At 35.2% G+C, this 27,078-nt stretch overlaps 2 protein-coding genes across 2 annotated transcripts; both read left to right on the forward strand.

Annotated features, from left to right (window-relative positions):
* The first annotated feature begins 7,438 nt into the window (after positions 1 to 7,438).
* LOC139875715 (CENP-B homolog protein 2-like) lies at positions 7,439 to 8,456 on the forward strand. The gene is given in 3 exon segments (XM_071863024.1): positions 7,439 to 7,460; positions 7,463 to 8,305; positions 8,308 to 8,456. Coding segments are annotated over 3 exon segments (1,014 nt in total).
* Positions 8,457 to 9,372: 916 nt separating this feature from the next.
* LOC139874258 (putative disease resistance RPP13-like protein 1) lies at positions 9,373 to 13,221 on the forward strand. The gene is made up of 2 exons (XM_071861713.1): positions 9,373 to 12,968; positions 13,128 to 13,221. The coding sequence occupies exon 1, from the start codon at positions 9,412 to 9,414 to the stop codon at positions 12,961 to 12,963; it is 3,552 nt and encodes a 1,183-aa protein (XP_071717814.1). The 5' UTR covers positions 9,373 to 9,411; the 3' UTR covers positions 12,964 to 12,968; positions 13,128 to 13,221.
* The last annotated feature ends 13,857 nt before the right edge of the window (positions 13,222 to 27,078 follow it).

The raw sequence follows: 27,078 nt of genomic DNA on the forward strand, positions 1-27,078 counted from the left end.
ATTAGTAAACCGATCTACTAATTGACGCGAATCCTAAAGATAGATCTATTGGGCCTAACAAACCCCATCCATGGTTACGGATGCTTTAGTACTTCGATGTTGTTTTATCATGTCCGATAGATGTCCTGGAATGATGGGGATATTCTTATATGCATCTTGTTAATGTCGGTTAATAGGTGTTCACCATATGAATGATTTTTATGCATGCATGCTGTTTACAAGAAATGGAAATATGAAATCTTGTGGTCTATTAATATAAATTGATAAATATATAGGCTAAACCTATAACTCACCAATATTTTTGTTGACGTTTTAAGCATGTTTATTCTCAGGTGATTGTTAAGAGCTTCCGCTGTTGTATACTAAATTAAGGACAAGATTTGGAGTCCATGCTTGTATAATATTATTTAAGAACTGCATTCGAAAACTTATGTTGATGTGTAATATTATTGTAAACCATTATGTAATGGTCGTGTGAAAAATGCTATATTTTAGATTATCATTATTTGATAATCGTCGTAATATTTTAAAGGTTGTGGTTTGTTTTAAAATCGAATTCAGTCTTTGAAAAACGTCTCATATAGAGGTCAAAACCCCGCAAAGAAATCAATTAATATGAATCGTTTATAATCATTATGAACGGGACATTTCAAAATTGTTGTGGGTTTTGAGTCTATAACAAGTAGTGAACAAGTTGTGGTCGATTTTAGTGTTTAAAACGAGCTCTAGATTAAGATTTGAGGATTTCATCGTGAAGTCCGTAGCCTTTGTTCAGTTTCTGATGAAGATGAACACAGTCGGCCGACTATCGGTCGACAGTCAACCGACTGAGGGTTGAACCAGCCAATTGACGAAGATAACCGACCGACTGTTGAGTGAACCGACCGACTGAGATTTACCTTCGGCCGATTGATGTAATACCAAATGAATCGACCGACTGGGAAGATCAGTCGACCGGTTGTGTCTACAGTCGACCGACTGTCAGAGTCAGTCGACCGATTGAGTGTCCAGGGCAGAATGTAAATTTTACCAAAGTGTTGATTTTTTAGTCGTTATGCTGCCCGTTTGTATTTTGATGTTCAGGATGTAAATTTTGAATGTGCACAAGTGTTAAGCAAAAATTTTTAGCGGACGCTTTTTGATACAAAATTTCTGTATTGTGCTGTTTTGGGGTTTACGGACAGAAACTAACTTGTGTATATGTTTTTCTCAGGAGAAAAGGGGAAAGAGAAGGTTCAGTGATTAAATAGCTGAACACCTTCTCAATTGCTGGTATTCGGTGAGTGGGTCTAACTGGAGAATATAGTATATAGAAGCATGTTATATTATGATTGCCATGCTTGTTAGATATACTTATTATGTGCTTAGTTAGTACTTTGTGATGACTGCATGCTAGTTGATGCTTGTCTGCTGGAGCCCAGTGCGTCCCTATTGTGTGGTAGCCTTGGTAGGAGAGATCAACCTGCGGGTTGGGTTCCTCTGTGGTAGCCTAGACAATCGTGGTGTATATATATGTGAATGACGCGTCCGTCGCGTGTGGATTATGTATATACATACAGTGGTGGAGGAACTTCTGGTAAGCCCCAGTCCGATCAGCTGGTGGTTAATGGTTTGGCCGAGTCGCCAGAGTCTTTATAGACGACACTTGGGTGATGGTTGTGTGTTAGACTATGTGACATGATTAGTATAACACTTATGTATGCTATGGCCTGTAGTTAGTCGTACTCACTTAGCTTCGTGCTAATTCCCCTCCATCTCCTCCCTGCAGGTTGATAGCTTTTGTAGATAGTGCTTTTGGGAGAAGATGGGCGTGACGATGTTATGTTTGATAGGGTTAACTCTGATGTGGTCTTTTAGGGGATGAACCGTGTACTTTTGAAAACAGAATGTATTTACATCTTTTCCAGATAATATGTAATTTGTTTTAATGACACGTGACATCGGTTTATACAAATGTTAATATCGTATTTAAATAATATAATGCTTCCGCCACGTATAAAAAAAAATTAGCGGTGTCACAGTATGTTTGCTTGATCTGTCAGTTTGTGGGTGATACGCGGTACTCATGTCTAAACGTGGTCCCGAGGCTTTTTGTAAGGCACCCCGAAATTTAGAAGTGAAACGAGGATCTCGATCCGAAATGAGGTACATTTCTTTAAGGTAGATTTGAACAAGTTCGTGAGGACTTGAAAACGTTAGTTAGAACAAGTTTCTCAAGAAATTCGCGTCGCGGAAGATTTATCGATTTCCGAAAACGTTCGTTAGGACTATTCACCCTCGTGGTGAATACTAGTATAATGTGAAGAGTCTCTCCCTCCATTGAGAATTTAGAATAAATATTTCCTTTTACAGAAGTACGAGTGTGATGCGAGAGAAGTTTCCGCCTCGATGTGAGCATACCAAGCATTTTGTAGTTCGTCGATAAAGCTGCGCGAAAACGAGATAGTATGCACGTGTAACATATGTTTGAAATTGAAATAATTGGTCATTCATTTGGAAGCGTAAATATGATTTGGCAATAATTGAAGGTGTGTCCCTGGTATGGTCGTTATCAATACTCTCAGAGTTTTCGGATGTTCAAACAAGAAAAATGAAGTCATGTACATGACACATGGTGGTGATTAGGTTGATCGAGTCCAATCACCATCACGAGTCATTAGAACTTTGGTATGACTTACCGTAATATAACCACTTTGATCTAGTGTCGTTATACTACGCTAACTCATACCTCCATTCCCACATCACTCCATAGAATCAAGTTCATGTAATTGTGAAGTTTTAAAATGAACAAAGTGTAACGACGTCTCTAACGTGACTCGTATTGAATCGAAAGAATTAGTGCAACTCTAAAGAAGTGTTCCCCGAGGGAAGTGTATAAATGATTGTTCACGTCAATGTGGTTCAAGTCAAACAATAATGTATTCCGGTACGAGAAGTGTAACGAATCATGATAACGAATAGTATGCAACCGTAGTGATAAATAGTGATGACGATACTCACCTAGAGTAGTGATGGTAGTAACAAGAAGTGGTAGACAGTAAGGAACACCGGTGTAACACCGATAGTAAGTTGAAATGGTGGCGAATAACAATCTGGGAGGCAGAGTTCCCGAACAAGCATGACTAATGAAGTCGTCGTCATCCTTACGCGTATGAATCTTGAATTTATGTGTGTTACCAGAAAGTGGTAGAATACGGATTCGTATGATGAAAAACTTGGTACCATTAAGAAGTTTGCCTAAGAATGATTCAAGTATAATGCACAAGTAGTCAAGTAAGTGCTATCTATAGCAAATGTATGTCAGAATGCAATGGCTAACTATCCGATTGTAGTCTAGATTCACTAATGCGTCCTAACGACTCTGTCAGGCACACTAATGCGTATCCTAGTTCCCTACAACCAACGCTCTGATACCATCTGTAGCGACCCGGCCAAAATCTTCATTGACGGCGTCGTTAAGTTAGGTCCCGTTACGTGTTCTAACATAAAAGTAAGTAGTACAAGATGTAACAAGGTATATGTTTCTCAGCCCACGATTTAAAAGTATAAAAGTTGTTGAAAAGGTGGGACTATGATCTCACCTCGAGTGCACGAGTATAAATGTACTTCACAAAGTAAACGTTGCATGAAAGTTGCTTAGCCTTGACCTAAACAAGTAAGTTGTATCAATTAACTGGTTACGACACAAGGTCAGGCGAAATGTGTTCAATTAGTCCTATGGCTCGTTACGACTCGATTAATATAGCATGTGAATCACGTTGTCAAGTTTCATGCAAGAATCAAGTATAAAAGCATGTTAGAACGATTGCATAAACGTTTAGTTAAGTTTGACTAAAAGTCAAACTTGGTCAAAGTCAACGAAAAAGTCAACACGTTCGGTTCGGGTCCCGAACTATTTTTCTAAGCTTAGAAGTCATATATGAGCATGTTGGCCAAGTTTCATGTTAATCTGGGGTGCATAGCATAACTAGAATTAAACGAAAAATGACAATTTTGGACAGCCCATAATGTTACGCCCGCAATGTCATGGGTTACAGCCGCAATGGCATGGGTTACGGCCGCAATGTCCTGGGTTACGGCCGTAACTTTGGTCCTCCAGGTGCTGAAATGTTGAATTTTTCTAAGTGTCGAGCCAAACTTCAAACAAGCGTAATTTGTGAACCGTAAACACTTAAAACGCGTATCTTATATTGTTGGAAAGGTATTTTGACAAGGAATACAACTAAACATATTTCATCAAACAAAAACATCATTTTCAATAACCGAATTCCCATCGAATGATCATTAAACGTTCAAAATCAAAGTTTAAAGTTCATGAAATGCATTTCTTGACTCGGGAATCCAATCTACACATCCGATATGCCGTTTCGAAGGTAATTAAACATACATTGCAACTAAACACTTACTAACAACATTAACAAGCATTCAATGTATCAAAAGTTCATTTTAAAAGCTATCAAACCCTAACCAAGAATCACAAAATCAATAATCATGTTAGTGTAGTTTTCCAAGTCAACCTACACATCAAATTGAAGCTAATGATGCTAGTAACACATTTAATACACGAACTTTAACATTTAAACAACATTTAATCATCCAAAATCAAAGATTAAGCACACTCATTTCAAGTGTTCATGCTAGTTACTCAAAATGACAAAATCGAACATACAAATCATATATTCATGTTAGACTTGAGCCATAGACACTAATTAACACTTTTATAAGTTTAAAACATCAAGAACAAAGAATCTAGTGATTTTAGAAAGTTACACAAACTTGATGTAATCGGTATGGAATCGAAGAGGAAGTTGCAAGGATCCCAAATATGTAATTTGTTTTGCAAAACACTTGCTAGATTGGATTTAGATGATGAATCTTTGAATTGGAGTTTGAGAAAAAAAGATGAAAGTATTAAGAAAAATGGAAAAATGAAAATGGATAATGAGTGGAGGAGGTGAAGTGTTGACTAGTTGACCTAGTCAAAAGTTTGGTCTTTTGGCAAGTTTAGTCCCCCAAGTTCGAAGCGGGTGCGTGAATTTCCTAAACGAATTATTTTAAAAACGCTAGAGTAACCGGGAGATGTTATAACCAAATAACGGAAATATTTAGAACGTTAGTCAATGAAAGGTACGAATTTAGATAACGGAAGATATTATCTAAAAAAAAGACGGGCGTTAAAATAATTTAACGGAAAAATGCGGGATGTTACAATACATCGATTAAGAAAGTATTGACAAAATGGGAATTTATCGTAAAAAGACAGATGCAGACGGTTATTATCCAGATTAGTTGTTTATGTAACTCTAATATATGTGTCTTAGAGATATTATGTGTCACAATCTTGTTATGGTTTAAGAAAACATGTGTTTCTTTTTTGTAATTTATATTAAATAAATGTGTGTTATTGACCTAAGCAACAAAAGTTAACATTTAAATGTTTTTTAGGTAGTCTACCAGGGTTACGTCTACTGCCTTATAACCCCGTCGACTATATATTAGATCACCTGTATTGAGTAGTCGACGAAAAAACCGTCAACTACTTTGTAAAAATGGTAGTCGACGACAGATAAAGGTGGTAGACAGAATTTCCGTTTACTGAATGGTGTAAAAAGACAATTTTTTTTAAAAAAATGTATTTTGTTTGAAGCCTTTAAAAAAGTGTATTTTGATCAATTTCCCTTATTAAATAAAAAATTCAGCCCATCCATCCATCCAAGCATTAAAGCCCGGTTATATTCTGTTCAGATTCCTGTTTGCTGTTAAGAACTTGATGAAGAATTCGGCCCAATCAACGATAAAAATGGGTTTAGGAGTATTGGTCCAATCAACACTCAAAATGGGCATAGGAGCATTGGGTCAATGATGTTGCATGCTTATTTTGGGTCAATGATCGACTCATCCTGGTATGATAGACTTGTCAAAACTAGTGCCTTTAAGACATAACTACTACCTAATCCTAGTATTTACCACCATCATGGTAAACACCTTCCCTATTTCTAGATTTTAGAGTAAACTCCGCCTATTTACTTTTCTACACATAGAATAGATAGATAACCTAACTGAATTACCAAAGAAAAATTCTTGTGTTGTTGGTCCACTGTTAAATGACCCATACCTCTTTATTAAAGGTTGAGAGTTTGATTCCATGTGGTGGCAACATTGCACACAAGGATATTCCCTTGATCTTGAAATCCACCCAAGGTCGCCTTTCATTTATCGTGTTGCGGGGGCAGCGGGGATGGGGTTTTACGTGCCATGCCCTAAGATTAGTCCGGGTTTCCTCAAGGACAGTAGTTGAGAGTGGGTTATGCAATTGCGGAAGATGATCGTGTGGATGGTTTAGAATTTAACTACATGTCCCATATATTTTTCGAATTTATAGTGTTTCTTTCAAACTGTATAGGATACTAGCATGGCCGGCCCATTGGGTGTGCAACCTGTGCAACAGCACAGGGCCCAACTTTTTTGGGGGCCTAAAATATCCAAGTTTCTTATATGAAATCAATATACACTTATTTGTGATTTAAGGCAAAGGTTGCCGAATGGATCCTTATAAAGGAGTATGGGCCCAATTTCTTTAAAAAGTGTTAATATTTATCTATCCCGGACTCTATTGATATCGGAATATCGGATATCTAATGGCAAAAATGTTGTATTTGATATGTTGCGTTTAAAAAACAAAATCTTGTGTTTGGGGCCCATAGTTTAATTTGGCACAGGGCCACTAAAATCATCGGGCCGGCCCTGGATACTAGGTACCACTAAATTTAACTAGCCAGACCCCATATATATTTCGAATTTGTAAGTTTATTGAAGGTAAACAACCATTAAAATAACATTCAAATATTACTAGTACTGAAAAAAATTAGGACCACATTGAGTTTCGATCCGGAAATCACCACTCCCGATGCGGTGCCAAGCCAATATACGTTGTTGCTTAATGACTTGCGTATTGCGGTGTGACATCATGTCTCTAGCCACTCTTGCTTAAACCGACGGTTTTATATTTACATATTTAGCAATTCTCTTAATCAATATAAATATGTCTAATAAATAATAAATAATTAATTAAAAATAAATCTGGAAAACTACATTTTGATAAATGTACAGTAGAATCTCTATAAATTAATAATGTTAGGACCGGAATATTTTATTAATTTAACGAAATATTATTATATCGATAAATTAATAGATTATTAATTTAAAAAATTGGCTTATATTTGTGAACAACTCTCAAACTAATGCATCGAGGACCTTCAAAATTACCATGTCTGTTCGCTTTACCTATTTGAATAATTTAAATAATATAAACAAAGACCTTCAAAATTCCCATGTGTATGTAAATTCACACATTAATGAACTTGTCAAGTTCAATGTACATAGATCTAGATTGATCACTATAATATGTCTAATGATAAATATTAAAATCACATCAAATATGGCTTCTAATCTAAAAGGTGTTAAGAATTATCGATGACAGATCCACAACGGAACTTATTATGCGAGTATAAGAGAGATAACCAAGGATGCACTCAACACGATTTGGTGCACTGGGTTGAAAAAACTTTCGATTTGAAAGTTAGTCAAGGAACAATATCAAACACTCTTAAGAGATCGTCGGAGTTCCTATCGGCTAACTTTAACAAACATGGATCTTCCAAACGTCACAAAGCAGCCAAGTATCTGAACATGGAGAAAGTTGCTTATGAATGGTTTCTCCAACATCAAAAGCGTGTGAATATAACAGGAGAGTTAAGCATAGAGAAGGCGGCTGAGGCGTTGAAGCTTTTGTATCCACTGGATTCTTTTAAACATAAACTTTCACAGGGCTGGCTTGAGAAATTCAAGTTAAGGCATGGTATCAAATCGTATCGCCGATTCGGAGAAAGTGGCTCAGTGGACACACATGACATGGAGGAGTCTATAAGGGAAAAAATTAATCAATTTCCGATTAAAGATGTTTTTAATATGGATGAAACTGGTTTGTTTTATTGGTTACAAGCTGACCATTCACTTGCAACAAAACAACTTGAAGGTAGGAAACAAGACAAGGAAAGACTTACAATTGTTATCTGTTGCAATGAAGATGGCTCAGAATAAATTCCTCTATGGATAATTGGTAAGTATGCAAAGCCACGTTGTTTTAGGAATGTCAACATGGATAGCCTAGATTGTGAATACCATGCCAACAAAAGAGCATGGATGATTGGTTTGCTTTTCGAAGAATATGTTCGTTGGCTAGATGATCAAATGCACGGTCGAAAAATTCTCTTGGTAGTGGATAATTGTCCAGCAAAACATCGAGTGGTTTTTTTCTACCGCCAAACATGACTTCAAAAATTCAACCATGTGATGGTGGGATAATGACTCATACAAATGGACACGTCGACTATGATATATGGATACTTAATGAAACAAATAATAAACTAAAAACAAACAGAAAATTTATATATTAAATCTACAAAGTTTTAGATTATCTGATATCAACAACAACAATAACAACAAAACTCAACCTTATAAAAGTGGAGTATGAGGGAGGTAAGATGTAGACAATTATTCCTCTATCCTATAATAAAGAGAAGTTATTTCTCCACCTAGAGTGAAACACCCAAAGACGCGTTGGCAGTGGCGGAACTTGAACTCAAAGACAAATGGGGCGGATGAGAAAATTTAATAAATTTTTCATTTTCAGCGGAGGTAAACACTAATAAAAAACCTTATTTTTTAGTAATTTTTTTTATCCGTTAAATCCAGGTGGGGCGGATACCCCTTTTGGGTTCCACTAAGATCCGCCCCTGCGCGTTGGTTAAGTATCTCATTCCACAAGCACAAATCTCGGCGCGGAATATAATCCCAAATAGTACAGAAAGTCCTCAATCTCAATGTTCTATGGATATAGATTGCTTCCAAATGGACCTCCCACCAGTAACTAGCTTAAAAAAAAGTGTGAGACGCCATAAAAATGGTAGAATCAAATTTCCATGAATGACTTGACGGTGAAGCTAATGTGAGGTGACTTGATAAATTTGACAATGATCCAAGATGTGCAGATTTCATCATCAGTAGTATCAATATACAGAGACTAACACCTAAAACTATAATTATTATCAAAGAACTCAGAAAAGAAATTGATCCCCTAGTAAAATATATATGTAACGTGTTGTTTCTTTCAATTCTGATTATTATATTAATACAGGATGATGCTATATTTGAATTATTGTTGCAAGTGGAGACATTAATAAAATATGGATGCTTATCTGAGAGTTGACAATAGACACGAAGACTTTTAATATTTTGGATGCTTTATGAAAGGGATACTATTACTATTAATAATAAATTCTCATCTTTTAAAATCAAACACCATAAGCAAGGAAACAAACAATACTCTTACAATTCATCTTACAAATTCCAATGGCTGAAATCGTTGCTAGTGCTGTCATAACCGTGCTAATTGAGAAGTTAATCTCTGTTGACTTGATGAAGTTGGCTCGATCTGAAGGAATCGATTCTCATCTGAAAAAATGGAAGAATACTTTGCCCATGATCCAAGCTGTGCTAGCTGACGCCGAACAGAAGCATATCACACAAAGAGCTGTTGAATTATGGTTAAATGAGCTCAAACACTTGGCTTACGACATAGATGATGTACTCGATGATATGGCTACAGAAACTATGCGAAGAAAGTTCAATGGTGAATCGCATAGAAGAATCGGCACAAGTAAGGTATTGAAGATCATCCCATCTTGTTTTGCAAATTTCAGTCATCATAACATGATGTACGGTCGTAACATGACTTCTAAGCTAGATGAAATTAGTAGTATGTTAAATGATCTTTTGGAGCAGAAAAATAATTTAGGTCTAGATGTCAATGTGAAAGCTGATATTAGACCAAACAGAACATATGAACGATTCCAACAAACGTCACTAGTTGACGAGTCCACAGTTTTGGGCCGGGAAGAGGATACAGAGGAATTGCTCGAAAAATTGTTGGGGGATGAAGCCTTTAATCAGAAAGTAAGTGTTATGTCCATAGTTGGTCTGGGTGGTATCGGAAAAACAACTCTTGCCAAGCTTTTGTACAATGATGAAAAAGTTAAGAATCACTTTGAACTCAGGGCATGGGTTTGTGTTTCAGAACAATTTGATGTATTCAATATTAGCAAGGCGATTTATCAAGCTGTGACAGGGGAGGACAAAGCATTTGCTAATCTAGATTTGCTTCATGTGGCCATAAAAGAAAAATTGTCAAAGAAGAGGTTCCTAGTTGTATTAGACGATGTTTGGAACGAAGACCACAATCAATGGGAACTCCTTAAAAGCTCTTTAGTTTCCGGGTCCCCTGGAAGTAAAATTGTTGTCACCACCCGCAAGAACAAAGTTGCTTTAGTGATGGAATCTGATCAACCTTACATGTTAGAGGTTTTGTCAGATGAGATAGCTATGTCGTTATTTGCTTATAACACATTGAATGAAGAAAACTTTGATAAATATCCATCACTTAAAATACTTGCTCAAGGTCTAATTAAAAAATGTCATGGTTTGCCTCTGGCTTTGGTAGCGCTTGGGAGGGTCTTGAAGATAAAAGGAACAAGTGATGATGTATGGGAGGAATTGTTGAATAGCGAGATATGGGATCTTATGGATGGAAGCGGCATTCTTCCGGCTCTAAAGTTGAGTTATTATGACCTACCTATACCTCTGAAACAACTATTTGCATATTGCTCTTTATTTCCAAAAGACTACAAGTTCAATAAGGATGAATTAGTATTATTGTGGATGGCAGAAGGTTTTTTGTCCCAATCAAAGGGTAGTAACTCAATGGAGCGTTTGGGTCACCAGTATTTTGAGGAACTGTGCTCAAGGTCATTTTTTCAAAGGTCAAGATATGACAAATCAGAATACACGATGCACGATTTGATGAATGACTTGGCTGTAAGTGTTGCGGGAGAGTTCTTCTTTATGTTGGATGATAAGATGGATTTAAATGGTAGGAACGAAGCTTTTGAGAGGTTTCGTCACTTTTCATTCATAGGTCAACGACATGCAGAATACATAAAATTCAAGGAGTTACATAGGTCTAAACGCTTGCGAACGTTTCTACCAGCATCAATCGGTTGGAAAGATTTTATTACCTTAGACAATGTTATTGTGGAATTGCTTCCAAAATTACAGTTCCTAAGGGTTCTAAGCTTGACTCATCAATCAGTCACACATGTGCCTCAATCCGTTGGTGGTCTCAAGCATTTGCGGTACCTTAGTTTTTCGCGAACAAGTATCAAACAAGTTCCGGAAGAGGTCAGTGAGCTTTATAATCTTCAAAGCTTGGTGGTTTGTAATTGCCATGAGTTATATAGGTTGCCTGCTAGTGTTTCTAAGTTAATTAATTTGCGACATCTTAACATGAGTAATACTCCATTGTTGAGGAAGACACCCTTAGGGATTGGTGGATTAACAAGTCTACAAACTTTATCCAAGGTTATTATTGAAGAAGCTAATGGTTTTAAGGTATCCAACCTAAAACACCTATTAAATCTTCAAGGTAAACTTTCCATTAAAGGATTGGAAAAGGTGAAAGACCCGCAGCAAGCATATGATGCCATGTTACATGAAAAGAAGGGTCTTGTTAATTTGGATATGGAATGGAGTGATGTATTTGATGATTCCAGAGATTCAATGATAGAATATGAAGTAATTCAAATGTTAAGACCTCACACAAAGTTAAATAAACTTAAGATATTGCGCTACGGGGGAATGGAATTTCCTAGTTGGTTTGTAGCTCCCGCATTTGAAAAGTTAATAGAGCTTAAGTTAGAAGGGTGCAGAAATTGTACACATTTTCGAAGTATTTCATTTCCATCGTTAGAATACCTGGAAATTATTGATATGGAAAACTTAGAAATATGGTCGACCTGTGATAGAGACAATGTCAAAACTACTAGATCATTTCCTCATCTTCGTGAAATTCATATAGAAAATTGCCCTAAACTGGTTGAGGTGTCAATTGGATTAATACCATCACTTGAGGTTTTGGATATAGAAAGATGTTCTGAAGCTGTGTTTAGAGACATTATTGGTGTGTCTTCGGCAATTCAAAGATTGGATATATGTGGTATAAAAAACCTTAAGAAACTTGATGGAGAAGTTATAAAACATCTTCGGGATCTTGAAATTCTAAGTATTGAATATTGTAAAGGTTTGAGATACCTTTGGGATTCCGAATCGGAGGCGTCCATATTTCTTGTGAGTTTAAAAGAGTTGGATGTAAGTAGATGTAAGAAGTTGGTGTCAATAGAAGAGAAAGATGTCGCTGTTGGAAGTAGCAATATGAAATATGTCATTAGAGAAGTGACAATTTGGGGTTGTGATTCGTTGCGGAGTTACAATTGCCCAAATAGTGTTGGGAAATTGAAGATAGGGGGATGTGATTCAATGACATCATTGACATTTTCAACAACATTGCAGGAGCTCCCATCATCACTTAAGTTTCTTGAAGTCTCTTCTTGCAAAAATTTGATGTCGTTTCCTCATGCGCATTTGAAAAGTCTCAAGTCTTTGAATGAAATGAAGATAAATAATTGTCCAAGCATGGATGATTCTTTTCCATGTGGTTTGTGGCCTCCTAATTTAAGGATCTTGTCAATAGGATGCTTAAAGAAGCCAATGTTAGAGTGGGGGATGCAAAATTACCCGACCTCACTTGTTGAACTACAGTTATATGGTGATAATTCAGGAGTGACTGCATTTGCAATAGAAGGGGATGCGATGAATACTGCTTCAAATTCTTTTCTTCTTCCACCGTCTCTAACATCTCTAAGGATCAATGGTTTTAAGGAAGTGGAATCAATTACAGATGTGGTCTTACAACACCTCACTCACCTTCAACATCTTTATATCCATCTATGCTTTAAACTTAAAGATGTGCCACAATCAACTTCAGCTTTGGAAGTATATGTATATGAGTAGAAAAGGTATGCCAAGTGTATCTATTGAAGTACTAAATATCAGTCTCAGTTAGTTAGTGTGTAAATAAGTTTTTTTAATGTCACTATTTGTAGTTGTTATTGCTATGATTCATTATAGTTATTCAATGATACTTCCTTTGAATCTAATTATAGAAATTTTTACAGAGTTTGTACAACTGTTAATGGCACCATGGATTGAGTTAGGTTCATCATACCTGCTTTGCATTTTCTGAAATCTGACAGATTTTATTCTACAAACATTTGTCATCAACTGCCTCATAAGCTATCTGTAAAACAATTCTGCAAGGTGTACTCCATTGATTGTGGTTCCTCAACTCAGAAACAATTTTTCTATTGCCAGGTATAGTCAGACAAACAAATACTAATGGAACCAAAAAAATCCACTTCAAATTATTTTTAATAAAAATAAAAATTATATTTTTAGGGCCAGTTAATAAAAAGATTAAATGCGTTGACATAAAGATTAAATGCGTTTGTGTCATTTGAAATTTTCAACCAATACAGAAATACCATTGCTATATTAAACTTCATATTACAGTATCTCTTCAAGAACATTAGTACTTATACATGAATACATGGTCAACTAAATTTTTCTATAAAGTTATTATGCATGTATTGGTGCGTTGTATTAGAAGGGCTTACGATACCGATACGAGTAAGACAAAAGCGACATCTTAATTTTTCAGTCACTGTTCTATAACTTCCATTTCATCAAGATGAGTATATTTTAAATCTATATATTCTTCTTTTTGCACTTTTATAAAAATAAATGAAAGAAATAAATAACGTGAACATGAAAAAATAAATCGCCCTCCATGAAGTCTCGATGTTAGCGAGTGTTACCTTCCACTTCTCCTGCAATTAATCCATCAAAACAGGTTCGAACTGAAGGCTTAGTACAAAATTGAGTCACTAATGATAATTTCAACCCATTAATATGGGTTTATTAGGAATTTAGGATCATGTTATCCACAGGTCAAATTGGTAAACTTCGAAGTTTTTAACTATAAAAACAAAGGTTAAATAGGTCGAAAGTCACCAAACTTTGAAGATTTTGGATATTGTAAAAACCTATCAAAATGCTTTGTCACCTTTGAAAGTGTATTTCTAAGCACAAGAACCTATCAAAATGCTTTGTCACCTTTGAAAGTGTATTTCTAAGCACAAGAACCTATCAAATTGCTTTGTTAGTAAATTTTGGATATTGTAAAAGCACATATTTACAAGCATACTAATGCATACCTTCTCAAAAAGGTTTTAGAAAGTAGCAAAAATGATTGCAGTTGAACTTAATAAAACCTGACCCGACCAACCCATTTTGATTTGTACCATTGATGACCATTTTTTACCCGTGTTAACGAACCTGTATGACCCACCCATTTTGCAACCTATAAGTTTGACGTAGTTCACTATGAGAATGAAAATCCGGCTTTATGAAAGGTTCTTTATAATAATAGAGATAAAAAGGAAAACGAGACAATAAAGAAAAATTCATGTATTTCAGAAAGCTAATGCTGCTTTCAATAAATTTCATTCCGAATACAAATTCAAAATAACATCTGACATAAGTTATATTACCAACAATTGATTATTTGTCAATATCACATAAAAAAAAAAAAAAAACAATCAGTTAGATCAAACTTGTAAAACGAAATCTATAATCAAATTATTTACAACTATGATGACTGTCAAATACGTTGTTGAGACTGCGATGGTCTTAGTGAAGAAATGCAAGTTTCATATGTGTCCATAAGTTTCCCCACAGTCATCTAAACAGGAGATAAACTTGTGCATGTGAGTATATTTTTGAAGTTAATATTACATCCATTACAAATGAAGTTACTCCTGAATTTTCACCTTAATATTTTGCAGCAAAGGAATAAAATTAAAGTAAGCACACAAATGAGCACTTAAATATGTTGATAATTCACCCTACAACACAATGAGAAGCAACAATTTCCTAGAAAAATGCATATCTTTGAGGAATTTTATCAAACAGGTGGAGGGCATGAACCAATATAGAGTTGCAATGTAGATCATACGTTATTGAGTTATTTGCAATGAAACCTAACAAACATAAGTAAATAATATTATATCAACAAAACTAATACAAGCGCAAGTTATTTTAAGAAATAGACATGACGTACCTACTGCATATTCTTTCATAGATGGAGTTGATTATGGCAGGATTCGGACATGAATAAATATCAAGTTGTTTGGCTATTGTATGCCACATGCATCATCAAAGATTGAGGTTCTATCTGGAGAGTATTCTGAGGTTCTATCAAACACATCATCGGTTGTAGAAAATACGGTCAAAGATGAAGTTGACTGTGGCATATCTTTAATATTCAGGCATGAATAAATCTTAAGATTATTAAGGTGAGTGAGGTGTTCTAACACCACCTTTGAAATTGATTCTACTTCCTTAAATTCACAGATTTCTAGAGAAGTTAAAGATGGTGGAAGAAAAAATGATGTTGAAGCACTACTCATCTCGTCTCCTTCAATTGCAAATGATGTCACTCTTGAATCATAACCACATAACTCCAATTCAACAAGTGAGGTCGGGTAATTCTGTAGGCCCCACTCTCACATTGGCTTTTTTAACTCTCCAATTCCTAGATTCCTTAAATTAAGAGGCCACAACCCATATGGAAATGAATCATCCATGTTTTCACACCTAATTTGTAACGACCCGGATTTTTCCGATCATTTTATACTTATGAGATTAATATTTATATAAATTAAACCTTACCAACATGATAAGTAATCTAAATTGTTGAGATTTATGTTTTTAAAAAGAGTTTTACACAACGTTTGACCGTCCAATTTGACCGATGATATCACGAACTATATAACAAACGATAATTATACGTTTATGTATATATATGTATTTATGTATATTTAACATGATCTAAGAATGGTTTAACATCTCATTGTGTACTAATAACAATAAGTTATAAGTATACTTTGAGATTACTAACTTAAGTTTTCAAAATGATAACTATACGTAACGTTATTTGACATATATACCTTTAACCTATAATACTTATACAAGTATCGTATAAATATGTATTTAATCACTTTTAAAGGGCTTATATACATAAAACAATATAAGTATATTTACAAAAGATAGCTATATTTGAATTCTCGTTCCGTTTCCTCAAAATTTCTACACGTATACCTAGAGTATATGTACTCGTATCATACCCAGCTCCTTTACGTATTTACTATTAGTATATACACATCACAATCACTTTATTAGCAGCCATGAGTCAGCCAATTTTGGATCTTAGCATGCACGATTAATCAATTTGGCATATTACAAGACTTTTGCACAATATTACAAATTTATACATCTTTTCACCATCATTTATACTCCATTCCAATTTCATTTTTACTACACATTTTCTCTAACCAAAAACACACTCTTAGGAACCTTAAGTGTTCTTCACAATCTCAGCAAATAACCATGAAGATCTAGCTTCAAAAACAAGCCTTAATCATCATAATAAATTCCTTACAAGAAAACTTCAATAATCCTTCCAAAAATACAAGTTTATTTCCAACCTTTTGATCCAACTCTACCACTCTTTTAGTTCTAGGATTTTTCTCATCTTTTACAGTAAATTTGTCCAAGTAACTTGAGGTAGTAACCTTGTTCATAACCTTATTCGATTCATATTTATATAGCTATCTTATTTTGTGTTGTAAAATTTTAACAACAAGAACATAGTTTGAATGATTTCAAACTTGTTTGCAAACTAAATAGATCCTTCTAACTTAACTTTTAAAACACTTCAAGACCTGTAATATATCATAATGATAAGCTAACTTAACAAGATATAACTTGGTTTTACAAAGAACATCTTAAAAACTGAATCTACGTCGTCGGAGTGCAACCGGGGGCTGTTTTGGGTTGGATACTTAAAAACCATCTTAAGCTTTGAATTGGAAGTTCATGTTTTGGAAAAATGATATTTCTTATGAATATGTTAACACATAAAAATTTCATGGTTTAACTCAAAGTGTAAGTATTTTTAGAAAAATGATCATTAAATGTTGTTTTTATGATGGAAAATGATCACTTTCATAAGTTTCACCAAAGTTTGACCTATAACCTGTGATTTCGAATACAACCTAAGGTATTTTCAGTTCATATTCTTAAAATTTGACTCGATCCAAGGAAGTGGCAAGTTGAACCAACAAAAACGGAGTTGTAATGAAGAAACTACGACTAAAACAAGATCGGGTATCCGAAGCTAGTTTAGCTACGAAATATTTGGAGAAAAATTAAATTAATCATATATTTCTAATTAATATGATATTTCATATATATTTACTTATGATTTGATTTTATATATTTCAGGACCACCCGTAAACAACACGAGAAGATTAATCATAAGACCTCATGATTGTACGCAACACGTCATTTGACAACACGGTACTTTATGTACGCAACACGTCACTTGACAACATGGTACCATGGGTCGAGATTAATTCTGATCAATACGAATACGATGGGGTCTTTATTTATTTTATTTAAGCAACTAATTGTGGACCACTAACATCGGACTGCTAACTACGGACTAAGAAAATATTAAAAGTATTAAAAGTATATATATATATATATATATATATATATATATATATATATATATATATATATAACGATTACTTAAAAAGAAAATATGTTGATATATTATATATATGGTTAGGTTCGTGATATCTATCGGAGACCAAGTTGTGATAAATACCTTCAAGGCAAAAGTGAGTATATAGTCCCACTTTTAAACTCTAAATATTTCGGGATGAGAATACATGCATTTTATGATTTACGTTATGGACACAAGTGATTAAAAATATATATTCTACGTTGAGTTGTACCACTGGCATACTTCCCTATAACTTGGTAACTATTATTTACATGAGGTATTGTAAACGCAAATCCTGTTGATAGATCTATCGGGCCTGACAACCCCAACCGGACTGGACGACCAGTATTCAACGGTTGCACAGTACTTCGTTTCGGTAACTACACTTGGTACGGTGTAGTAAGATTTCATAATAAAGGGAATATGCTACGTTGATTAAATGTTAAGTATGGTTATCAAGTGCTCAACAACTTAGAATATTTTTATTAAAACGTTTATATATGAAATCTTGTGGTCTATATTTATAACGCTGCCGGCATTAAACCTATATCTCACCAACTTTATGTTGACGTTTTAAGCATGTTTATTCTCAGGTGATAACTAAAAGCTTCCGCTGAACATGTTGAATTTAAGCAAGATCTTGAGTATGCATATTTGTGTCAAAAATAAAACTGCATATCGGAGGATTTGTAATGTAAAATATGTTGGAAGTCGTATTGTTATTATCACATGTAAAGTTTGTAAGTCTAAGATTATCGCTAAACGATAATCATTATTAAGTTGTTTAAACCTTGTATTTGTAATAAAAGCTATGGTTTGTATTGTAAAAACGAATGCAGTTTTTGAAAAATGTCGCATATAGAGGTCAATACCTCGCGATGAAATCATATGTTATTGTAATCGTCCTTATGGTTAAGGTCGGGTTATGACATGTGGTATCAGAGCGTTGGTCTTAGAGAACCAGAAAATTTGCATTAGTGTGTCTTATCGAGTTTGTTAGGATGCATTAGTGAGTCTGGACTTTGACCGTGTTTGATTTAGAAAACTATTGCTTATCCCTGTTGGTTAAAAAAATTAATATGTAAATATTATGTGATACTAACATGCTAGTTGTTATGTGATAGATGTTTAGCTTAGAACTTGTTATCACATTCAGCGACTCCGAACCAGAATCTTCAGATGGTGTTCCAGTCATTAACCTATCCGATGATGAAAATGACACCTTTGGGGAAGACTCACAAGTTCCGGATGAATCAATTGAAGAGGAACCGGAAAGTGATCCTGAGGAGGAAGAAATACAGGAAATTATGAAAGACAAGTTCGAACGAGAAAAGAAACGAAAGGCTACTGAAATGGAAAATCCAAATCCCGAGTCTAGAGAGGATGTTGTGGCACCAACTCCACCAGATACTTCCACACCTATTCCCGCTATTCCTATTAGTTCTATCCCGACATCCAGTTCTTCGGTTCCTCAGCCAAAACGCAGGGAGACAACCAGGATAACCTTTAAGCGATTTCTTTGAACACAAACGCTTTGGGTTAAATGATGCGCTGTTGTTTTAAACCATGGGATCATATAATGTTTTGTATAATATTACTAGTGTGGTTTGCTTAATGTTTGATGTAAGATAAGCATATGTAAAATAGTGAAGTGTGAAATGCAATAATTTTCCATGGTTGAGTATTATTTGGGTGATAGTAATTGATTTTCGTACTAAGCTATTAAGTATGAACTTTAACGGGTAGGTACTACCCTAGGTATAATTATAAAACGCTAATAAGAAGAAAAGGCTTTTATAATAATAACTGGTTCATATTATTAATAAGCTACGATGTACTGTAAATACATGCTACATCTATAATATTCCATGTGAATAATTATTTTATTTTTTTTTTCCATTTTTATTGAAGATTATGGCGCGATTGAACCGAATGACGGAACAAGAAATCCAGGAACTCATCAATCAGCGAGTGAACGACAGAATGTTATGGGTCGAGGCTGCAAGAGGTGCTGCAGTTAACCCAAATCTTCGTGTGGGATGCACTTACAAAACTTTTCAAGGTTGCAAGCCCTCATCATTCAGTGGAACAGAAAGACCGGTCGGTTTAACCCGGTGGATCGAAAAGATTGAGTCTGTGTTTAAAATCAGTGGTTGTATTGAGAAGGACATGACCAAGTATGCATCGTGCACCTTACAAGATAGTGCACTCACGTGGTGGAAAAACTATGTGAAGGCCGTAGGAGGAGATGTAGCTTATGATACTCCCTGGAAAGAATTCAAAACAATGCTAATCAACGAATATTGTCCAAGGAACGAGGTTAGGAAGTTGGAAGCTGAATTACGAAGCTTGAAAGTTGTTGGTACTGAACTCACCAACTACAATCAGCGATTCATGGAATTAACTTTGCTATGTCCCGAATTGGTTCCAACCGAAGAACGGAAGATTGAACTGTACAAAGACGGTTTGCCTAAAAAGGTCAAGGCAAATGTTACAGCATCCAAACCCAAGACTATTCATGAAGCTATCACCATGGCGAACGAGTTGATGGACCAGATTATTCTGGATAAGAACACCGATGTCAAGACATCGGGAAATAAAAGAAAGTGGGAAGGTAATCATCAACAATCCAATAAGAAACAAGAAACCACGCAAGGTGCGGGTAGCGGTTCGAACTCAGGTTACAAGGGACGAAATACTTTATGTAACAGATGCCACAAACATCACTCTGGTTATTGTAATGTGGTGTGCAACAATTGTAATCGAAAAGGTCATCTTGCTGAAGATTGTAGGGTTCCCGCTACAAATACAAACGGTACCAAGACTCCTGCCACCAATGCAAATAGAACTGCCTTGGCCACTGTTACTTGTTATGGGTGTGGGAAACAGGGTCATTATAAGAGTCAGTGCCCAAATCCAGAGAAGAATAATGGATCTGCACGTGGAAGAGCATTTGTTATTAATGCTAGAGAGGCGTACGAAGACCCGGAGCTTGTTACGGGTACGTTTACCATTAATAACTTATCCGCATCTATTATATTTGATACTGGTGCCGATAGAAGTTACGTGTGTAGAGACTTTCACGCTAAATTGAATTGTTCATCATTACCTCTAGATGCTAAGTACATGATTGAGTTAGCTAATGGTAAACTAATTAAAGCCGATAAAATTTGCCGTGATTGTAAAATAAATTTAGCCGGAGAAACATTTAATATTGATTTGATACCCGTAGAATTAGGAAGTTTTGATGTAATAGTCGGCATGGACTGGATGTCCAAAATAGGAGCTGAAGTTGTGTGCGCCAAGAAGGCAATTCGCATTCCTCGTAAGGATAAAACGCCAGTAATGATTTATGGAGAGAAGGGTAACTCAAAGCTAAAACTCATTAGTTGTTTGAAAGCTCAAAAGTGCTTGAAGAAAGGGTGCTATGCCATCTTAGCATATGTTAATAAAGTCGAAACGAAGAAAAAAGTGAAGAGCATCAACGACGTGCCTGTGGCAAGAGATTTTCCTGAAGTATTTCCGGAAGAGTTACCGGGATTACCTCCATTTAGATCTTTAGAATTTCAAATAGATCTAGTACTGGGAGCTGCACCAGTGGCTCGTGCTCCATATAGACTTGCACCATCTGAGATGAAAGAGTTACAAAGCCATTTACAAGAATTACTGGACCGTGGTTTCATTCGACCGAGCACTTCACCGTGGGGAGCTCCGATTTTATTCGTCAAGAAGAGAGACGGATCTTTCCGAATGTGTATAGATAATCGTGAATTAAATAAGTTAACTATCAAGAATCGGTATCCACTACCGAGAATTGATGACTTATTTGATCAATTGCAAGGATCATGTGTTTACTCGAAAATCGACCTAAGGCCGGGCTATCATCAACTACGCGTCAAAGAAGAAGATATTCCGAAAACTGCTTTTCGGACACGCTACGGTCATTATGAATTTTTGGTCATGCCGTTTGGATTAACGAATGCGCCAGCTGTATTCATGGACCTCATGAATCGAGTTTGTAGTCCGTATTTAGATAAGTTTGTTATCGTTTTCATTGACGATATTCTTATCTATTCCAAGAGTGAGCAAGAGCATGAGCAGCATTTAAGGATGGTATTAGAATTGTTAAGAAAAGAACAGTTATACGCCAAATTTTCTAAGTGTGCATTTTGGTTGAAAGAAGTGCAATTTCTTGGCCACGTTGTTAGTAGCAAAGGAATTCAGGTTGATCCAGCTAAAATTGAGGCCATTGAAAAATGGGAGACTCCTAAGACACCAACGCAGATACGCCAATTTTTGGGTTTAGCTGGTTATTATAGAAGGTTTTTTCAAGATTTTTCCCGAATAGCTAAACCATTAACAGCGTTAACACAAAAAGGGAAGAAGTATGAATGGACTTCTGAGCAGGAGAGTGCATTTCAATTACTGAAGAAGAAGTTGACTACAACACCTATTTTATCGTTACCTGAAGGGAACGATGATTTTGAGATATATTGTGACGCTTCGCGACAAGGTTTTGGTTGCGTCCTTATGCAACGGAAGAAAGTTATAGCATACGCATCCCGACAATTGAAGATTCATGAGCGGAATTATACGACGCATGATTTAGAATTGGGAGCAGTAGTGTTTGCATTGAAGATATGGAGACACTACTTATATGGGGTTAAATGCACTGTGTTTACCGATCATAAAAGCCTTCAACATATCTTCGATCAAAAACAGCTGAACATGAGGCAACGTAGGTGGGTCGAGCTGATAAACGACTATGATTGTGAGATTCGCTATCATCCCGGGAAAGCGAATGTAGTGGCCGACGCTCTAAGCAGAAAGGAACGGGAACCAATTCGAGTATGAGCAATGAACATAAAAATTCACATGAATCTCAACTCACAAATCAAAGAGGCTCAACGAGAAGCTCTTACTAAAGAAAACATAGGAAATGAAATAATGAAGAAGTATGAGAAGCAACTCGTTATACGGGAAGACGGAATTTGATATTTTGCAAACCGTATTTGGGTACCGAAGTTGGGTGGATTAAGGAAGTTGATATTGAATGAGGCACATAAGACAAGATACTCGATACATCCTGGAGTTGGAAAGATGTATCAAGATCTTAAGACGCATTATTGATGCCCTAATTTAAAGACAGATGTTGCAACATATGTTGGGGAATGTTTAACTTGTTCCAAAGTCAAAGCAGAACACCAGAAGCCGTCAGGGTTACTTCAACAACCAGAAATCCCAGAATGGAAATGGGACAGTATTACCATGGATTTCATCACAAAGTTACCTAAGACTGCCTGGGGTTATGACACCATTTGGGTAATAGTTGATCATCTCACCAAATCTGCACATTTCTTGCCTATAAAGGAAACGGATAGAATGGAGAAACTATTACGATTATACATAAAGGAAATTGTTTCAAGGCATGGAATACCTATTTCCATTATATCCGATCGTGATAGTAGATTTACATCAAAGTTTTGGCAATCACTACAGGAGGCCCTGGGAACTCGTTTGGATATGAGCACCGCATATCATCCACAAACTGACGGGCAGAGTGAAAGAACAATTCAGACTCTTGAAGACATGCTCAGGGCATGTGTGATCGATTTTGGAAACGGATGGGATAAATATCTACCATTAGCAGAATTCTCGTATAATAACAGTTATCATGCGAGCATTAAAGCTGCACCATTCGAAGCATTGTATGGAAGGAAGTGTAGATCCTCTATCTGTTGGAATGAAGTAGGAGATCGACAATTAACTGGTCCCGAGATCATACACAAAATGACTGAGAAGATAGTACAAATCAAGGAGAGATTGAAAACAGCCCGTAGTCGCCAAAAGAGCTACGCCGATGTCCGAAGGAAACCATTATAGTTTTAGATCGGTGACATGGTTATGTTAAAGGTGTCACCTTGGAAAGGTGTAATACGTTTCGGTAAAAGGGGTAAACTGAACCCAAGGTATGTAGGCCCGTTCAAGATCATCGAACGCATTGGACCGGTAGCTTATCAACTCGAGTTACAGCAACAACTTGCCGGAGTACATAATACATTTCACGTATCAAACCTTAAGAAATGTCTTGCAAAGGAAGATCTCACCATTCCTCTTGAAGAAATCCAAGTTGACGAGAAACTACAATTCATAGAAGAACTAGTCGAAATCATGGACCGTGAAGTTAAACAACTCAAGCAGAGCAACATACCGATCGTTAAGGTTCGTTGGAATGCTCGAAGGGGTCCCGAGTTTACTAGGGAACGAGAGGATCAGATGAAACGAAAGTACCCACATTTGTTTCCCGAGAACGCAAAATAGGTACAAATTTAAAATTTCGGGACGAAATTTATTTAACGGGTAGGTACTGTAACGACCCGGATTTTTCCGATCATTTTATACCTATGAGATTAATATTTATATAAATTAAACCTTACCAACATGATAAGTAATCTAAATTATTGAGATTTATGTTTTTAAAAAGAGTTTTACACAACGTTTGACCGTCCAATTTGACCGATGATATCACGAACTATATAACAAACTATAATTATACGTTTGTGTATATATATGTATTTATGTATATTTAACATGATCTAAGAATGGTTTAACATCTCATTGTGTACTAATAACAATAAGTTATAAGTATACTTTGAGACTACTAACTTAAGTTTTCAAAATGATAACTATACGTAACGTTATTTGACATATATACCTTTAACCTATAATACTTATACAAGTATCGTATAAATATGTATTTAATCACTTTTAAAGGGCTTATATACATAAAACAATATAAGTATATTTACAAAAGATAGCTATATTTGAATTCTCGTTCCGTTTCCTCAAAATTTCTACACGTATACCTAGAGTATATGTACTCGTATCATACCCAGCTCCTATACATATTTACTATTAGTATATACACATCACAATCACTTTATTAGCAGCCATGAGTCAGCCAATTTTGGATCTTAGCATGCATGATTAATCAATTTGGCATATTACAAGACTTTTGCACAATATTACAAATTTATACATCTTTTCACCACCATTTATACTCCATTCCAATTTCATTTTTACTACACATTTTCTCTAACAAAAAACACACTCTTAGGAACCTTAAGTGTTTTTCACAATATCAGCTAATAACCATGAAGATCTAGCTTCAAAAACAAGCCTTAATCATCATAATAAATTCCTTACAAGAAAACTTCAATAATCCTTCCAAAAATACAAGTTTACTTCCAACCTTTTGATCCAACTCCACCACTCTTTTGGTTCTAGGATTTTTCTCATCTTTTAAAGTAACTTTGTCCAAGTAACTTGAGGTAGTAACCTTGTTCATAACCTTATTCGATTCATATTTATATAGCTATCTTATTTTGTGTTGTAAAATTTTAACAACAAGAACATAGTTTGAATGATTTCAAACTTGTTTGCAAACTAAATAGATCCTTCTAACTTAACTTTTAAAACACTTCAAGACCTGTAATATATCATAATGATATGCTAACTTAACAAGATATAACTTGGTTTTACAAAGAACATCTTAAAAACTGAATCTACGTCGTCGGAGTGCAACCGGGGGCTGTTTTGGGTTGGATAATTAAAAACCATCTTAAGCTTTGAATTGGAAGTTCATGTTTTGAAAAAAATGATATTTCTTATGAATATGTTAACACATAAAAATTTCATGGTTTAACTCAAAGTGTAAGTATTTTTAGAAAAATGATCATTAAATGTTATTTTTATGATGGAAAATGATCACTTTCATAAGTTTCACCAAAGTTTGACCTATAACCTGTGATTTTGAATACAACCTAAGGTATTTTCAGTTCATATTCTTAAAATTTGACTCGATCCAAGGAAGTGGCAAGTTGAACCAACAAAAACGGAGTTGTAATGAAGAAACTACGACTAAAACATGATCGGGTATCCGAAGCTAGTTTAGCTACGAAATATTTGGAGAAAAATTAAATTAATCATATATTTCTAATTAATATGATATTTCATATATATTTACTTATGATTTGATTTTATATATTTCAGGACCACCCGTAAACAACATGAGAAGATTAATCATAAGACCTCATGATTGTACGCAACACGTCATTTGACAACACGGTACTTTATGTACGCAACACGTCACTTGACAACATGGTACCATGGGTCGAGATTAATTCTGATCAATACGAATACGATGTGGTCTTTATTTATTTTATTTAAGCAACTAATTGTGGACCACTAACATCGGACTGCTAACTACGGACTAAGAAAATATTAAAAGTATTAAAAGTGTATATATATATATATATATATATATATATATATATATATATATATATATATATATATATGTAACGATTACTTAAAAGAAAATATGTTGATATATTATATATATGGTTAGGTTCGTGATATCTATCGGAGACCAAGTTGTGATAAATACCTTCAAGGCAAAAGTGAGTATATAGTCCCACTTTTAAACTCTAAATATTTCGGGATGAGAATACATGCATTTTATGATTTACGTTATGGACACAAGTGATTAAAAATATATATTCTACATTGAGTTGTACCACTGGTATACTTCCCTGTAACTTGGTAACTATTATTTACATGAGGTATTGTAAACGCGAATCCTGTTGATAGATCTATCGGGCCTGACAACCCCAACCGAACTGGACGACCAGTATTCAACGGTTGCACAGTACTTCGTTTCGGTAACTACACTTGGTACGGTGTAGTAAGATTTCATAATAAAGGGAATATGCGACGTTGATTAAATGTTAAGTATGGTTATCAAGTGCTCAACAACTTAGAATATTTTTATTAAAACGTTTATATATGAAATCTTGTGGTCTATATTTATAACCCTGCCGGCATTAAACCTATATCTCACCAACTTTATGTTGACATTTTAAGCATGTTTATTCTCAGGTGATAACTAAAAGCTTCCGCTGCAACATGTTGAATTTAAGCAAGATCTTGAGTATGCATATTTGTGTCAAAAATAAAATTGCATATCGGAGGATTTGTAATGTAAAATATGTTGGAAGTCGTATTGTTATTATCACATGTAAAGTTTGTAAGTCTAAGATTATCGCTAAACGATAATCATTATTAAGTTGTTTAAACCTTGTATTTGTAATAAAAGCTATGGTTTGTATTGTAAAAACGAATGCAGTTTTTGAAAAATGTCGCATATAGAGGTCAATACCTCGCGATGAAATCATATGTTATTGTAATCGTCCTTATGGTTAAGGTCGGGTTATGACATAATTATCCTAATCTCTTCCAAAGATGTGAGACTTTGCAAATGCTCGTGAGAAAAAGATTTTAGGTTTTAACATTTTTAGATATAAAGACATTTGAGAGAGGATGGATCATGCTCTTGGTATGTTGTTGAAAATGTCAATGATTTCATTGAACGACAA

Source organism: Rutidosis leptorrhynchoides, chromosome 11 (assembly GCF_046630445.1).
Source record: "Rutidosis leptorrhynchoides isolate AG116_Rl617_1_P2 chromosome 11, CSIRO_AGI_Rlap_v1, whole genome shotgun sequence".
Classification (NCBI taxonomy): Eukaryota; Viridiplantae; Streptophyta; class Magnoliopsida; order Asterales; family Asteraceae; genus Rutidosis; species Rutidosis leptorrhynchoides.

Coding starts and splice junctions, on each gene's coding strand:
- LOC139874258 (XM_071861713.1), top strand. CDS start 9,412: ATGGCTGAAATCGTTGCTAGTGCTGTCATAACCGTGCTAATTGAGAAG.